Source organism: Dasypus novemcinctus, chromosome 11, assembly GCF_030445035.2.
Source record: "Dasypus novemcinctus isolate mDasNov1 chromosome 11, mDasNov1.1.hap2, whole genome shotgun sequence".
Lineage (NCBI taxonomy): Eukaryota > Metazoa > Chordata > Mammalia > Cingulata > Dasypodidae > Dasypus > Dasypus novemcinctus.
The window spans coordinates 80,816,842-80,834,755 of record NC_080683.1 but is presented as its reverse complement, the minus strand read 5'-3'; the positions used below and the strand labels follow the sequence as shown (position 1 = coordinate 80,834,755).

Genomic DNA, 17,914 nt, shown 5'->3' with positions numbered 1-17,914 from the left:
ATGTTTTTATTTTTTGTTGCTTTTCTTTGCTTCCAATTCGTTAGGCATATTAGTATGCTTCATAATTTTTGATTGGATGCCAGACGTTGTAGCTGAAAAATTGGAGAGGTTATGACTATCTTTTTCCAAGGAGGGTAGTATTCTTTTTATAGGCAGATAGTATACCAGCTAGTCACCTTCATCCCATCCAGAGTTAGTTTTAGGCTTTGTTATAGCTTATCTGTTTCAATTTTGCCAGTTTTCCTAGGGTGTGAGCCTCACTCCTAGTGCAGGACTCCTTGTTCTTAGGATATAGCTCTGGGGTCTAGACAAAAAGCCCAGGGTGTTTAGCTAAACCCTCTCTAACTGGGTAATTGAAATTCAGTGTCTATATCCATAGAACTAGATGGCTGCTCAATTCTCTGTTAACTCCTTTGGCCTCCCAGCCAGAGACAAGGGAGAGGCAAGGGAGGTGCCTCGGGCAAGGCACCATCAAGAAAGTGAGCACCTCCTTCAGTTTTGTGCCTTAGGTGCTTTCCTGGCCTCACCCTATCCCCGGCCCTGCTCCCAGCTGCTGTTTTCTGCTGAGTCTTAAGAGTCAATGACTTGAGTCTGTATGCAGAATGTACGGCTCCTTTCTTGATGTGGCTCTCTGGTATTTGTCCCTTAATTTTGTCCACTGCCAGCCCTGAATTTGTTTCTCAGCTCAGTAAGACTGCGACTTTTTGTTGGGATTCCATCACCCTGTAGTATCACAGAGAACTGGAAAGTTCCCTTAGGAAAAAAGCTGGAGGTGGATGTGGTGCTTCTTTTAAAGTTTACAGCCCCTCAAGGTCCTGTCTACACTAGTTGCCCTCCAACGCATTCTAACAGTTCTTTTATACTTTGTCTAACCAAATTCGTCTCCTTACTGATTGCTTGGACATGCAGCACTTATTCTTGACTCTGACCTTTTGTTTACACTGTTTCTTCTGCCTAGGATTCCCTTCCTTATCCCTTCCAAGAGGCCCATCCTTTATGCTCAGCTTGAGTCTTGGGTCCTCAAACCACCCACACATTTATCACGAATGTTCTTGAACAGTGTTTATTGATAGAATGGAATAGTATGATATTAAGGAAAAAGTGTAAAGCTCCAAACCATATATAATGTAATCTAATTTTATTTTTAAAATCACTCTTGTATATGTGCATGTATAGTTTTTGAAAAAAACCTGGAGGGAAAGTAATACAAATGTTAATGGCTATTTGCAGGTATTGGGATTATGTATTATTTTTATTATTGTTTTCCATATTCTGTATGGTAAAAGTACAATGCTATTTTTGTAACAAAAAGTTAATCTTTATATAACTATCAGCAAAATTAAACATGGTTGGAATGTTTATATAATCATCTTCTCATGAAGCTTCATAATAGAGCCCTCCACATCCTAAGAAAAGTGATCCATCCGTACAGAGGCTTCTTGCTATCAATGTGGAAAATGGGCTCAGTTTTAAGATTGGCCTGTTTATAGAACACATTTTATCAAATTGCTTTTAGAGTACCCCAAGATTGCAAAAATAGTATGATAAATCTATATTCACACTTAGATCACTGGTACTGGTATAACCTGGTTTCGATTTTCTTTTCAAATACTTTTATATTATTGGAGAAAAAATTATGGAAAAATTCTAAAATGGTTCTTCCAAAAGTATTGGAAAACTTTTGTTCCACAACACTCTTCCTGATGACATGAAGTATGTGCCTTAATTCACAAGCTTGTCCAATCCATGCAGGACAATGCAGGGACAGTCCTAGTGATGACAGCACCCTCCCCACCCCTGCCTACATTTGAATGAATTTATTCACTATTTGTATGTCGTACACAAGTCCCATATTCACAATCTCCATTATCTGAGGGTTTGCTAAAATCGTTTAATTTACTCTCAGATTGGTGTGAATACTATCTAAATAGCTTTGTATCCATTCACTTAATTTAGCAATCACCTAAATGAAGACTGCAAAACTCATCATAAATGCCAACGTTATATGTTTTATTTTTAATCAACGTAATTTTTTTAAACCTCAAAATATCCATAATTGACAGAAAAAGACATTAGGCATGAAGTGAGAATATAAAATCCATGGTCTGCAGAAAGGCAAAACAGTGCTTTAGTCCATAAAGGTGACTGCACATGAGAGAAATGACATTCTAAACATTTCCTTTTTGTCCTTTAAAAAACATACAATTCAAGTGTTTTCAATTTTCACTTGTAAACAACATGGGCAAGTCAAAATGGACAATGAGGTAATCTAAATACTACACAGGATAATTTAAAAAACACTATGTAAAACACCATATTAAAGACATATAGAAAACAGCGTTCACTTTGGTCTCTAGTATGGTTAGAATTGTTAATACCAAAAAGCAACACACACTAGTTAAAGCCAGCTTGGTGGTGGGCGCCAGTGGCTGATAGATATAATTCAAGAGGTAGTCAACGACATCATTTTCAAGCTGGTAACTCTGACAAGTGTTAAGCTGCAGATGGATTAAATATGATACTTTCTCATAGTACAGCACTTTACCGTATCTTTGCAGCTTCATTCCAAAGGTAAAACTTAAATGCAAATCATAGGCCAACCTCTTACTGAAATCTAACAACTATGACGCAGGTCACACAGCCACCACATCTTAAAGAGGCTGACATTTATGTAAGACAGAATTTGATGCTTTTCACAATTTGGTCTTCTCTAAAATAAATCTCATTAAGACATCTAGAAATTAAAGTCAGTGCGGGTGCACTTGTCCATACTTTCCCAAATTTTATAACCAAAGGGGAAAATACACATATATATTTTATGATAAACATTTCTTAGAGAAAACAGATAAATTAATTTAAATTAAGTTTAAGACTTAATGAGATTTCCCATGTCCATCTTACAGTGAATGTTACAAAATCTATTAACACTTACAGGTTTCTATTCACAAACTAAATACAACTAGCAGTAACTTGGGGCCGTACTGGTGCAAAATTAAAACTGAGTCAGAATTTTAAAAAATCGGTAATGAAAACATCCTAGATTTGGAGGTGGACAGATGCTAGTAATACATGACGTTTCTTCATCATTTTCCCTACATTGCACACTAAACACCCAAGTTATAAGCAGGCAAAAATCTTTCTAAATCTTTTCACTGTAAAAAAAGACATCAAAGTCTTCTGGTGAAGACTAGAAATGTTTAAGTATAAAGACGTTTCCATTATTATCTGCCATGTAGCAAATGAACAGCCCCCAGGGCTAGAGACTGGCAGCACACCTTTCTGAGGAATCATCTCAATGTTGGAATGTCGACCAATCAAAGGATTCCATTTGACATGGGGGTGAGGTCAAGGGACAACTGTGTCGGAGGCCCCCTTGAGTAAGCCCTGCAAACTGGCACTTCCCACACAGACCCTACACCTTAGCAGATAGGAATGGCCTTGCACCTTCACTCCTTGGTAAGCCAGTGCTGGTGGTGACCTGCCTAGGACAATAATGCTGCTGTATGCTTGGCTTCAGGGTAGCACAGACAAGTAGTTAAATGAGTGAGATTGGCATCTTTTATACTGTTTGCCCAACAGGAATACACCCCAACGCCTCTCCTCCTGCTACCCCCTCCCACGCCCTCCCTATATCTGGGCAAAGCAGTTATTTTATTTCCAAGATTGCTTCTGTGTTCTGTTTTGCTTAAGTTGAAGAGTGCCCGTGATTCTTCAAACTAAATACATGATAACTTTAAGGAAATGCTTGGAGACTTCACTAACTAAAATGAGATGCTTCATTATTCACACGTGTTTGTTAGAAACATGCAGTTGTGAATTGTTGTCTATAATATAGATAATTAGGTTCTGTACCAGAGGATTATCAGCCACCTGAAAGGCTGGAGCAGCATAAAGGTGTGCTATGCATCAACTATGAGGTAGCCTTTTGCTGTAAACAGAATAAAATTTCACCCATGTAAATGAACTATGTTCACATCAGTGATATTCACATATGCAAGTTCAGGAATTCTGCTTTAGAGTTCTTTTCACATGAAATAAAAAGAGGGAAATTGGTATCTATTCAGGAATTTTGATCTATGTCAAACTCAGAGGTAGTTGCTAATAGTACATAACACTTACATAAAGGTCTACATTATTTGGTTTGTTTTGAGAAAGCAGGACTATAGACTGTTCTGTAAAGAAACAACAACAACATTATATGGTATGTTCCCTGAGCAAAGTTTTTTGTCCTGAGCATGTTATGTAATAGTGATAATATTCTCATATAAAAAATAAACCCTAACTTTTGACCATAAGATAGGTTTGGTATGTGCTCTTAGTAGTTCAGTCTGGTAAGATGCTTAAAATGATTTCAAATTGCACCCATAAGGTTTTTTTTTTTAAACAGTGATCTCAGCTCTGAACTTTTTATATGTAAATGGGGAATGTCCAATTTTTAAGTACATAATTTTCTATTTCCATAAAGTCAAGAAACTTTGGTTTGAATTTTCAAAGTGACTTTGTTTTTACATTTTCACTGTTAACCAGCTTATTATACCTGCTAAAAATTAAGCAATGTCACTTTGATTTGTCTACATAATTTAAATAAGCTTACAATCCTCACATAAGGCAAGGAAGTATTTCTCTATAGCTATATCACATTCAATATCGTCAAAGGTAAGCTTTGCATTACAGCACACTGACATTTCAGTATATACCACGGAGATTCTCACACGGTCGTAGACTGGTGGCCCAATCAGAGGCATTTTCTCCTTATGTGTAACTTGCTGAAGGAGCAGCAACTATACAAGCCTCCCATGGTAAGACAAGTGGAGGACGGAGCAAATGGTTCAGAAAAATATGTCTCATTTGAATCATATGATTTTCCTTATCTGATTATCTGAGCGTACACCAATAGGCTCATAGAAAAGTACATTTATTGCCAATGTTAAGCATTTTAATTAATTGATACCTACATGGAGCTATTTCAGAAATTTACCCATAACATCTAGAACCAGGATGACACCAAAATAAATTTTTTTTCCTGACTGAAACCTGAAGAGATCAATACTGTGGCTGGTCCTGAGCCAGTTTATTCATATAACTGAGAACTGATGTGAGAAGATTATCTTCAGCAATGAATATTCATCCTGAATCCACCATACAGGTTACTTTAGCATACATAATGAAGGGAACCACTAGAGGCTCAGTTTTATTATATAAAGTATTTCCAGCGCTCTGATAGGAGAGGGCTTGATACCTCTGCCCCAGTCTTTATCACTCTAGTTGTCTTCTACCAAACACTGCACTTACAGTATCATTCACAGGTTAAATATATTGGGCAATTTTCATTCTCAACCCCTGTGTTTTATTCACTTCTGTACTGTTTTTGTTTGTTTTAAAAAGAAGTTAAATAACTCTCCAGGGGGAATAAAACAGCCATCAAAAATATATACCAGACAATTGGAGTTTTCCTCCAAGGTCTTCAGTAGTAAACAAGGAGGGTCCCCTGTGCTACGCGATGGTTATAAGAATTGAGTTGTCATGGGAAGCTGCTGTTGCCACCATCCCTTAAAAACCTCACAACACATAGAAAATCACAATGAGTTGGTATCAAAACATCACTTAAAACAACCAAGTCACTACACACTTACACATTACCCTCCCCATTGTTTCTCTTAATAGGCATCTAATTTACAATCAAGACATATTAATTTAAAACATTGAGATATCGGCACAGAAATTACACATTCATTGTCTTTTCTGGATTTATGCATTCCAGAATCAAAAGCTATGGCAGTCATAAACATTTGAAATTAAGGTACTGCCTTTGAACAGGAAAAAAAGCCACTCTATCGGTATGAAAAAAAGAAAAAAAAAAAAAAGGCAATCCCAAACTGGGAGAACTGGATGTCTTAAAAATCCCTTAGTACCGTATGATTGGCAGCTCTGAGATGTGAAGTATCCTTTGGTTCACACAAAAGGTAACAGTCATGTTTTTATGTTTATGTAATAAAAAAGAAATGGAATTTCAAAAAAAAACTACAGGGGTTATTTTTGAAACCATCCAAAATGCTTCACTTGCTATTCAGTTCTTGGAGATGTCCAATTATGTGAGGGAGGGTGTGTGCTTATTTCCATATACACACATATATAAAGACAAACCCTCTTTATATATATGTCTACATTTCTAAATATAAAATCTTTTCACACAAACTCAGGCTCTCTCCCTCTCATGCATGCACATATAGATACACACAATGTCTCATTCGCTGAGTAACATAAAACACGGCACCCTGCTCAAGTGTAATTTGTTTAGAGTGATTTGTCTGTTTAAAAAAATTCACAGTTCCTCAACAGTAGTTAAAATTCCAGGTCAGCTTGCTGTTTGTGAAATACTGTTCCCCTGTACTTGCATGAGGTAGACTTCCCAACTGGGTAAAGAAAACGATACGGTAAGAAATGTTAAGTCTTTTTCCTTTTTTGAACCGAAGGCCCCTTTTTGCTTTGTTCCTCTGGTGCTGCAGATGACTTTGTGGAGGAAGCTTCTTGAGGTGACCTCCCTGACCGTTCTGAGATCTCCGACCTCGCCTCCTGAGGAAATGGTGGTGATGTAGAGCCATGGCCTCCCCCGACTTCTCTAGGCAGAGTTGAAACGCATGGCTGTGATTCTGCTTCCTGTCTTCCCTGAGAGCTGGCGGGCGGCTGTGCAATAGTTTTATGCGGGCAGTTTGCCACCATGTGCGTGATGCTCTGACAGTAATGGCACTTCTTTGGCTGAGGAGGTAGACTGCATTCCTTAGCATGATGATCAAGGCCACCACAGTTGTAGCATCTGCAAACAAGAATGAGACAAACATCTTAGATAGAGGTAGCATTTGTCATCAAACACATGTAACAAGTGAAAAATATACTAACAAACAATCTCATTAAGTGTCTTCTTAAACCTATGTTATTTATAACACTGGCTGCTTCGAAGATAATCATCATCAAAAACCATGGGTGAAGTCATAAAACTAGTGGTATCAAACACACTCACCAGTGAAAAACGAGAGCACTGAAACAGGAAAGAAAAAATATAAGCTGACTCCTTATTTAGGGACTCCTTACATAGGCTGTTAGATTATTTTCAAAGGGAAGTTTAGCCCACTAGAGGGCAGCCAAAATTCAACAGCAAGCTTTAAAAAAAAGACCCTTAAAAATACAGCTGCTGACATATATAATAGCAATTGGGAAAATTACAGATTGAATTAAGTTTCATAAATTTAACATTTTTTGAATGTTGATTATTTTGATTGTGGGAACCACCTGAACTGGAAAGATTCCCTCCCCCCCCGCCCCCATATACAAATTAAGTAATGCAGTGAAATCCAATATCTAAGAAAGTCAGAGGTTTAGCAAATTACCAAGTAATTCTAAAGCAATAGAATGTCTGAATCAGAATACTGCTATAAAAGAATGCTTCTAAATTCTTAGATTGGATTAATAAAGGTTGATGATCATTCAGTGAAGGGGAAAATTATTATATTTTCTTTGTAAGCACATTACTTTTTCTTTTGGGTGGATTTTCTAAGTTGAAATAAACATAAGTCCAGTAATAATTAATTTTTAAATGTGCACTGAAGGGATGTCTTTGTACTAGATGTTTCAAAATTCAACTTAGCCTCTAAAAGCTGAGCAAGGAAGTTAGTTGGACTATATATTTACTCAATTTCCATCACATTTTCCTTCTTTAACATTTTAAATTTAAAACAAGACATTATGCATGATTTTTCTGTAAACCTACTTCTCTAATTAAAAAAAGAAAAACAATAAGACATCATAAAGTAGAAAAAATAAGAAACTTGAAATTTAACAAAGGAATTTAATCCTTTTGGTTATAGAATTTGCTTACTGATTTGTCTCCAAATGAAATATTGTAAGAGTTTTCTATTTTAAATTTATTTTCCAAAAACATTTATGTCTACATAATTGTCATTATGTAGTACAAATAATAGGTCAAAACATTTAGGAAATAATAGTAAAATAGGTGGTGATTGAAAATTACAACTATGTTAACAAAATAATTAATAACTAATTATTATCAATAATAATAATAATGTGTTAGAATAACAAGCTTATTAACCTATACTACTTTATATTTCAAAAACAAAATAATAACACAATAATAATGTGTTAGAATAACAAGCTTATTAACTTATACTACTTTATATTTCAAAGACAAAATAGTAACTACCACCTTAGTAAGGAGTATATGTAGCTTCCTCAGTACTTGCATGTACATTTTAATCTTTTGAGATAGGATACAAACGGTGAATTTCTTTTTTTAGTTGGCAAAAACTAGGGTAACTACTTCCTGCATCTCCAGGTATCAATAAACCTTACAGGTTTTAGAATAACAGATTCATAAGATGGGTATTTATCCTTTGCAGTAATTAACAAGTATTTATAGTATGGCATATTTTCAAAAAGTCAAGGGGAAAAACAAGAAATCACATATACTGATTAAATTATTTATTGTATAATAACACACCTTGATATAATAAATTAATGAAACATCACAATGCAGATTCAATATTGTTTCAGCTATGTTTTCTAAGAGATAATGCAAAATTAAAGAAAAATAAAAATTACTATTAATGCTTGAAATTTAGGTACCTAAAATAACACTCAAAAATGGCATCTTTGAAAAATATAACCTCATTACTTATAATGTTTTCCCACATAGTTCTCTTCTATAATGGGTAAGTAAATTCCTAAAATTAAATTTGCTTATCTATAAAATATCTTCTTTGGAATTAAATTCACTTCCTTGAGGATAACATCCACTCAGGAGCTCATTTTCAAAGAGAGAGAAAATAGGTTAAAGGCTTCAGTAATAGAGCAGCCTCTGTGGCGGACACATCAATTTTATCAGTCACTGTGCTATGTATGCATTGTGTTATCCAATTCAAGGAACCATTTTGTCCACTCATTGACCAAGGGTCTGATTTCAGGATTCCACTTTTGCAAATGGAGTCTTCAATCATAATCTGTATCTGCATTTACCATTATATTTGGACTATAAAAGTGATTTTTAAAAGATGCTATATGATTTTGATTTCTTTGCATTTTGATATGCATGGCTAATTTACCCTCCTAGCTTTTCAGATATGTGCTATCATTAGGCAAGATTGCCTTTCACAATGAAAAGATTTGCATTCAGTGTATATATGCCTGGCCTTAAAAGGGGAGGAGTGGTATTTATTCTCTTCTATTTAATCATTCAATGTCAATCACTCTTACTATGAGTGCAGATCACACCCCATTATGAAACGCCTTCCTTCCCAAGGGACTGACACCAAAATAGAAATGTGCAGCTACCTTTTGGCTCACAAATGATACCAGACTACATATTCCATACAAATGGTACATGGTACCAGTACCCTTTTTTCACTCTCCCCATTTCTCCCAATCCAGTTTGCTTTCGTTAGTTTGAATGAATTTTTTTTTTAAAGATTTATTTATTTCTCTCCACTTCCCCCACCACCCTGATTGTCTGTTCTGTGTCTATTTGCTGCGTTTTCTTTGTCTGCTTCTTTTGTTGTCAGCGGCACGGGAATCTGTGTTTCTTTTTGTTGCATCATCTTGTGTGTCAGCTCTCCGTGTGTGCGGCACCATTCCTGGGCAGGCTGCACTTTCTTTCGCGTTGGGCAGCTCTCCTTATGGGGTGCACTCCTTGCGCGTGGGGCTCCCCTACGCGGGGGACACCCCTGCATGGCACGGCACTCCGTGCGTGTATCAGCACTGCGGCATGGGCCAGCTCCACACAGGTCAAGGAGGCCCGGGGTTTGAACCGTGAACTTCCCATGTGGTAGATGGACGCCCTAACCACTGGGCCAAGTCCGCCACCAGTTTGAATGAATTTTACACTATGATGTGTGTATTTGTGCTCATGTATAGCTACATATTGAAGAAATATAAGGATATAGCCTTAAAAGCAAAAGACTATACAAAATATAATCATGTTTTGTTATATACATTCTCACAGCCTAACATAAAAAACAAAGTTATCCATGGTAAGTATTTTACAAAATGCTGAAACAATGGTACAAAGGACATTTTCTCACATATCAAACATAAAGATACACTAAACAAAAATGTTCAGTTTAATCTTAGCAATTCATCAAGTTCTTCATAAAATTATTTTATATTTTAACTTTAATAAGCTAATACATTCTAAAAATGTTACTTCTTACTTTAGAAGCTTTTTAAAAGATGAAAGATGACAATAAAATTAATCAATTTTTAAAGACCTCCAAAATAAGATTAAAAGCATTTTAAATGAAGGAAAATGTCAACAATAGATCAAATAGAAACACTTCAAATGGCCAAATAAATAAAAACAAATATTTTAGGACTTTGTAACTTTAATTCCATTCTGAACTATGTAATTATGTGAGTTTTAAAAGCTTACTATGTTCTAGATACAGTGCTACAGTTTTTTATTAATGAATAACATTTTACATTTGCTTCAGATGTTAAAAATACATTACAGATACAGATGAAATTCCCTTCCCTTAGTATCCCTCTCTAGTCTCATCCCATCTCTTCCTTAAGAGACAACCAATCTCATGAATCAGGTGTGAATCCTTCTACTCCGTATGTTTATACTTCTACAACATTGCTCATATATATTCATAAACCAAATAAAGTACTGTTTTGTATCTTTAAATTCTGTATTAAGTGTATGTGGCATATTGTATGTATCTGGTTTTTTTTTCATTTAATATTGTGTTTTAGATATTTATGTAGTCATAATGCAGACCTAGTTCATTCATATTATTATATCCTATCAAATTTATGCCATAATTTAATTATCTGCCCCTTTTTAAGAGTCATTTAGGTGGTTTCTAATTTTTGTTATTACGAAAAATTCTGCAATAAACTTCCTGTATGTATCTTTTTGGGGGGGGTTGGGAGTCATCCAAATTTATTCTCCAATAGACAGAAAGCATCAGCAGGTAAAACTGCAGGGGTTTCTACGTAGATCATACATTCACAAGGCATTAGCTTACAGTGAGAAAGCCTCTGGTGTGTTCTCTGTAACATCTACCTCAGAGTCTGAACAGGTAATATTACTATGTTCACTTACAGTTCTAGAAGGAAAGGCACAACTTGGCAAAAAAAAAAAAAAATCAGGTGCAATAACTAAGGGACAAACTTTTGCTAATAGTCTCGATCCACATTTCAATTTGCAGGCCTTCCGCATAGAGGAGAAAGATTTCTCTGTCCCCGAAATTAGGGTATTTCTTATAGGTTAAACCATCAGTGCAACATTGCATCATTTGCTTAATATTTCATGTACAAAACGGGATCTAAAAAAAAAACAACACAAAAACATCTTGAATGTCCAGCTGTTCCCATCAATACATAACTCTTAGGTTTAAGACAGGGTCTAGGAATAGTTGTAGTATCATAAAATAGGAAAATAGAGACTATGGCTACACAAATTAAAAAAATAAGTGAGGTAGATAAATTAAAGCTTTCACACCCAGGAGTTGCCTGTTCCAACTTCATAGCCTTCATGCAATCCTCAGAAAAAAACTCTTCAAAATTACTTGAAGGTTTAGAACCTATAACAAGAAATGTGCCCTTCCTCGAGTTTCTTCTCAAGAATGAAAACTCAGTTCTTCAATAGAGTAGGCACTGGCAAACAAAATTAAGTCACCATTTGGAACGCATGGGCGTACACTGGCACTCTTGTGAGTCTAACTGAACTGTATTTAAATAAGCAGCAACACAATATTGATGCCCTAAGGACAAAATCAAGCCCATTTGAGGCATTCTATTTATTTATGGTTCTAAGGTTGAAAGAATTTTTTAACTTTATAATCTTAGTTTTTTAAAAAAGTACATTCAAAAAATTTAAAAAAATGGATGTTGGGCTGGGGGCATACAAAACAGGCCCCCAAATAGACAACAGACCTTGTCCATTCACCCACATAAATGGTTACCACCTGTATATCTCTTTATGCATATGTGCAAGATACTGTAGGATGTATACCTAGTGTAATACTGGAGACTATTTTTATTTTACAGTATCAAATTGGCCTCCAAATGGGGTGGGTAGTTTCCATTTCTCCTCATTTTCATCACACTTGCACTGCTAGTTTTCTTCACGGTCATTTTAATGTATCTTTCCCAGTAACCACTAAATTTAAGCATCTTTTCATATATTGATGATTGTAGTTTCCTCTTCAGCTTTCCATTCTCTAACCACTTTCTAAAGCACTGTGAAAAGATATTTATTTCATAGATTATATGAATGTACTGGTAATTCTAGGATAAGAAATATGAAATTGGGGTTATTAAGAGTTCACATAAAAATAATACATCCCTGAATACTATATTACTGCACTTCAGGCTGAAGTTTACAGTAGGATCGCAATTTAATGGTAAATCCAATGCTTGTTACAGGTTACATGTTCCTGTGGGTTAATGAATTTTTAAAATCCTATGCAAATTATACTACAATCTACACATCAAGATCCTAAGGAAATGAAGGAGCTGGAGTCTTTGGGTTTAGAACAAAGAAGTAGGGTCCATTTTCATTTTATGTCTACAGGAATCAAGAAATAAAGAGTGTATTCCAGAAAGCCTGGCAAACTAGCACACACATATGCAAACACAAAATACTGATGATGGTGCCAACTGTGAATCACCATGGGAAAATGGAAACAGTAGTAAAGTAAATAGAATTGTTCATATTTAAATACAACAAACAGCTCTCACCCTAGGGAGAGCATGTATATTTTGGCAGTAAGAATTTTCCTAATTGCAAAAATTGCAAATCTTATTGCTTATTCATAAGACAACCATTTTTACATAAAGGAATTTTTCCCTTTGGCTTTTTGCTTATGTACTTTAAAAAACACATACTACTATTATCGAGGCATATGCATCTTATCATGATGAATACTGAAGAGAAATCTACAAAAATCTACATCTATTTTTTTCTAAATTAAGATTTATTTACTTCTCCCCATCCCCACTTTGCTTGCACTTGCAGTGTCTGTTCATCTTCCTTGTTTCATTAGGAGGCACCAGGAACTGAACCCGGGACCTCTGATGTGGGAGGGAGGTGCCTAATCACTTGAGCCACTTCTGTTCCCTGCTCTGTTGAGTCTCTCATGTATTTCTTTTTGTGCTTCTTGTTGCGTCAGTTTGTCACGCTTGCCCATCATGCCAGCTTACTGATTTCTTTAGGAGGCACTGGGAACTGAACCACAGACCTCCCATGTATTAGGTGGGAGTTTAGTCATTTGAGCCACATCTGCTTCCCATACATCTATTCCTTTTTTTTCCTTAAAGATTTATTTACTTATTTATTCCCTGCCTCTTGCACTGTCTGCTCTCTCTGTCCATTCGCTGTGCGTTCTTCTGCGTCTGCTTGTCTTCTCATCTCGTCTTCTCTTTAGGAGGTATCAGAAACTGATCCCAGGACCTTCTGATGTGGGAGAGAGGCACTCAATCTCCTGAGCCACCTCAGCTCCCTGGTTTGTTGTATCTCACTGTCTCTCCTCTGTGTCTCTTTTTGTTGCGTCATCTTGTCACACCAGCTCTCTGTGCCATGTGGGCTAGCCAGCTTTCCACGCCACGTGGGCCAGCTTGCTTTTTCAGCAGGAGGCCCCAGGAATCGAACCTGGTACCCTCCACATGGTAGATGGGCCCAATTGCTTGAGTTACATCCACCTTCCATCTATTCCTTATGTAACTGAAAGTTGACCACTCTGGAGGATTCCAAAAATTGGGTTTGCAATGAGTATATCAGTAAGTCTCCTAGCTAAAGGGAACTGGATATACTTTTTTTTCCACCTTAAAAGTATATCATTCATACATGAATATACATAAACAATAAGTGTACAGTAAAAGCTGTGAACTTACAAAACAAACATGCATAACATCATACAGGGTTCCCACATATCACCCCACCACCAACACCTTGCCTTGCTGTGAAGTATCTGTAACAGATTATGAAAGAGTATTGCCAAAGAAAGTATTACTATTAACTATAGCCAGTATGCCCAGGCCCCAGGCCAGCTTTCCTAGCCCAAATGGTCTCCAACCATTGACTATGGCAGAGAAGTCTTTGGATCCACTCTCATACTTAGGATAGCAGGGGGTGGCCCCAGGACCACTTGGATCATGTATTTCAGTGGGGTGCTTGAGTTACCCCCTGTACTATAGGTACTTCACAATTACATGTAGAAGCTGTGAAGGATGCACTTCTGCCTGGACTGGGTTGTCTCTTCCACTGGTATAGGCACAGCTACAGGGCACCTCCCCAGCCCACACCTGCAGCAGCATGGCCGGCAGCAAGCACAAGTCCATCTGGTAGACAGATACCCACCTCTCCCACAGCCTGGAATGCCTCTTCCACCTCTGCGGTGGCTTGCGCTGGCTTTGCCAAGGTTGCAGATTGGACCTGCCAGGGTGGAGGTGGGAGCCTGTGCTAGCTTTTTAATGTATTGTGTAATTTAATATTCCCCCAAACCCTATGAAGTGGGTAGTACAATATCTACATTGTACTGATGAAGAAATTAAGACTCACAATGTTTCTGTAAAAGGAAATTTTCAATGAAAATAAATTTCATTAGCGTTTTTGTAATCTATGTAAAAATATTTTATACCCTATAATATTGATGTAATTATGTTATATGTAAGTTTAAAAAATATAGGAGCCTGAATTGAAAACGTTAACACATACACACACACAAGATTTGAAGTAGATTCTTCTTGAGATTTGGTTTACTGCTCTGTCACTATGCTCTAGGGAAGTTGGTTTCTTTCTGAGCTATCCCATCTATTAAATGAGAGGCTGGGACTAGTCTAGTCCAGACTTTTCACTGCCTTGACCCAGTTTTATTTCCATCCCTCCTGCACTGTACATTGAAAATTTTGCTAGCAAAATTTATTAATTAATAAAAAATATTCTACTCTCAATCATATGTTTACAACTGTAAATCAGAGCTTCTGGTTGATATGCTATAATTAGTGCTAACAAATGGACCTGACAGAACTCCAGTAAAAAAATAAAGAAGCCTGATGTTTTAGTTAGCCCATGAAGTCACTGTGTGCTGTGAATGATTTTATTTAGGTGTGAAACACTGCGATTAGATCCTACTGATTGCAGTAAATGTAAATTGAGATTACCTCTCTTAGAGAGCAATTTGACAGTATATTTCAAAATATTAATATACACATATTCTGAACCAGTAACTCTAATTCTGGGATTCTGCCCAACAGGAATAGTCACTAATAAGCACAATGATGAGAACCAACATATTCACTAGGGCACTGTCCTGAGCAGTAAAACACTGGGAAAACTAAATGATAATAATACTAACAATAAAATAAGCATTTATTATCAAACCCAGGTCTTCTGGCTAGAGTTCTTGTCCTTCCCACCAAGCTCTAAATAAGTTAAAAGGACAAATACATTTAAAACCCATTTATACCATGAAATACTTTGTAGATATTAAAAGGAATGAGGCAAAATAATAATAATTAGAAAAAAATCCTCTGGAAGCATTAACAGTAACTTGAAGGGGCTATATTTTAGGGAGGTAAAGAGGTTAAGTGAAGGGGAACTTCCTTTTTTACTCCAAAAACTTTTGTATAGTTTCTTTATTAAATAACAAGAAAAAATTTATATATTATTTATATAATTTAAAAAGCAATAGAATAATTAGAATTAAAATTATAAAGCTTCCATTTCCATTTTGTAATATGACCTTCATTATTGTTAGTCATCTGACAGTGGCCTTTTATATTATACCAATTGTTCTAGAATTATCCTGGAAGTTTATAAGAAATATGAATGCCTGGGTCCTAAGCCAGACCAATTAAATCAGAATCTTTGAGAGTGGAGCCCCAGCCATCAGTATTTTAAAAGCTTGCCAGGAGACAGTAGTGTGCAGCTAGTTGAGAACTGCAGCTGTGTACACACCCAAGTTTAGCATTTACAGTCTTAACAAAGGAACACTCTAAAATCCCAACAATGCATAATAAAGTTCAAAACAGAATACATCTTCCAAAAAGTTGTTTCTAACATGTCACTAATGCCTCAGAAAAGTAGAAAGGGAGGGAAGGAAGGAGGGAGGGAGGGAGGGAGGGAGAGAATGATGGAAGGGAGGGAAGGAGGGAGGAAAAGAAAAGTGTGAGTGTATTTTATCTCCTTCCATATTTATAGCTCAGTGGGAACTAAAAATGACTCCCTGAAATTTCTGGCTGTGATATCAGAGAAACCCACAACCTTTTTACCATTACTAGTCCCTATATATTTTAGAAGGAAAATATTGCAAAAACCTACTGAGTTTGGCTTCAGAAGTGTTTCCCTTGTTTCTAAGGATATTGTTCATCTTTAGTTCATCAATCAAGGATGGGTTCAATGTTTAGGCAACCATGTCATCAAATGGGTGATAATTTACAGCTCTCAAATCAATTGCTACTTTCTCTAAATTTCACCATCTTTACCAATTAACATTTATTGATTATCCATAATAATTCCTTCAATTCTTTATCTTCTGTAGCCTACAACTAAAATAACTTTGAAAAGTATATAAAACTGTTTAATATGGATACTCCTATAAACATTTATCCTAATGGCCAAATCATATTGTCTTTTAATAGAAATTTACTTTCTTATGGATATAAACATAAGATCTCTGCTTTTTGTAAAAACTATTATTAATAGAAATATTTGACAAAAACATTTTGCCAAAAGGAGTGTCATTAGTAACTTCTTCTTGCTGTTTTCTATACTTACAGAAAAAAGAAAGTCCATCATAGATAGAGTTTAATAACATGATTAATTAGACTACCCTAAAGATAGGCACTCAATAGTATTAAGGAAAAAGTAAACTTTACTCAGCATAATTGCCAACCAGTTCTTTTTGGTAAATAAATAGTAGATGTCTGGATGGTTTCTGTATTGCCTAGTTCTAGTCATTGTAAGCAAGGGTCAGTCTATTGGCTTTTGGAATCAGTATGAATTCAAAACACAAATACTGCTAGCAGTGGAAATGAATACCCTCTGCCCTCTTCCAAACCTCAGTTCAAAGGTTGTTTTTCACTTACCAACTGCTGTTCTAACATTTTTATCACCTCATTTTATAATGAGAAATTATCCAGATGCCTTGCCTGAAGTGGATTTAACATTTTATAATACCCATTCAATAATTTTCATAAAAATGAAAAGACTAACAGAAAAAAAAGCACATAAGAACATCTATGCCAATGAACAACTAGATGCCAATGAAATATGTGAATAGTTAGATAATTGAACAGTAAGATTTATATATTTACATATTTTTATCTCATTTGATGTCTTCTGACTGCTTTTTGTATTGTCTTATGTTTATCAGCTTTTGCTATTCTCTATCTCTTAACACCCAGCTAAAAGTGCATCAGAGTATCTCAAAAAACCACCTAAAATACAGTAATAGCTCTATTCACAGACCTTTCATCATCTCATAAAAACAGTAAGATAAGATGGAAAACTTGAGGTACTGGTATGTAATGAATGGCGGTGTAGGGTTTCAAGAGAAGTAGGGATGAAACAGGTGGCAGCCTTTTTTTTTTTTTTAATTATTTATTTATTTTTTTAAATTACATTATGAAAAATATGAGGTCCCATTCAACCCCACCGCCCCCGCCCCCCACTCCTCCCACAGCAACACTCTCACCCATCATCATGACACATCCATTGCACCTGGTAAGTTCATCTCGGCGCATCACTGCACCCCATAGTCAATGGTCCACATCCTAGCCCAGACTCTCTCACGTTCCATCCAGTGGGTCCTGGGGGGATCTATAATGTCCCGTAATTGTCCGTGAAGCACTATCCAGGACAACTCCACGTCCCGAAAACGCCTCCACATCTCATCTCTTC

At 36.1% G+C, this 17,914-nt stretch overlaps 1 protein-coding gene across 2 annotated transcripts in view; it reads right to left on the bottom strand.

The window, feature by feature from the left end:
- Positions 1 to 1,989: 1,989 nt before the first annotated feature.
- LIN28B (lin-28 homolog B) overlaps positions 1,990 to 17,914 on the bottom strand; it is a 160,661-nt gene continuing 144,736 nt past the window's right edge. For both annotated transcript variants that reach the window (XM_058307202.2, XM_004478739.4), the window contains exon 5: positions 1,990 to 6,814. In XM_058307202.2, coding sequence (XP_058163185.1) covers positions 6,445 to 6,814 — 370 coding nt within the window. In that variant the 3' untranslated portion in view covers positions 1,990 to 6,444. The remainder of the gene's footprint in view (positions 6,815 to 17,914) is intronic.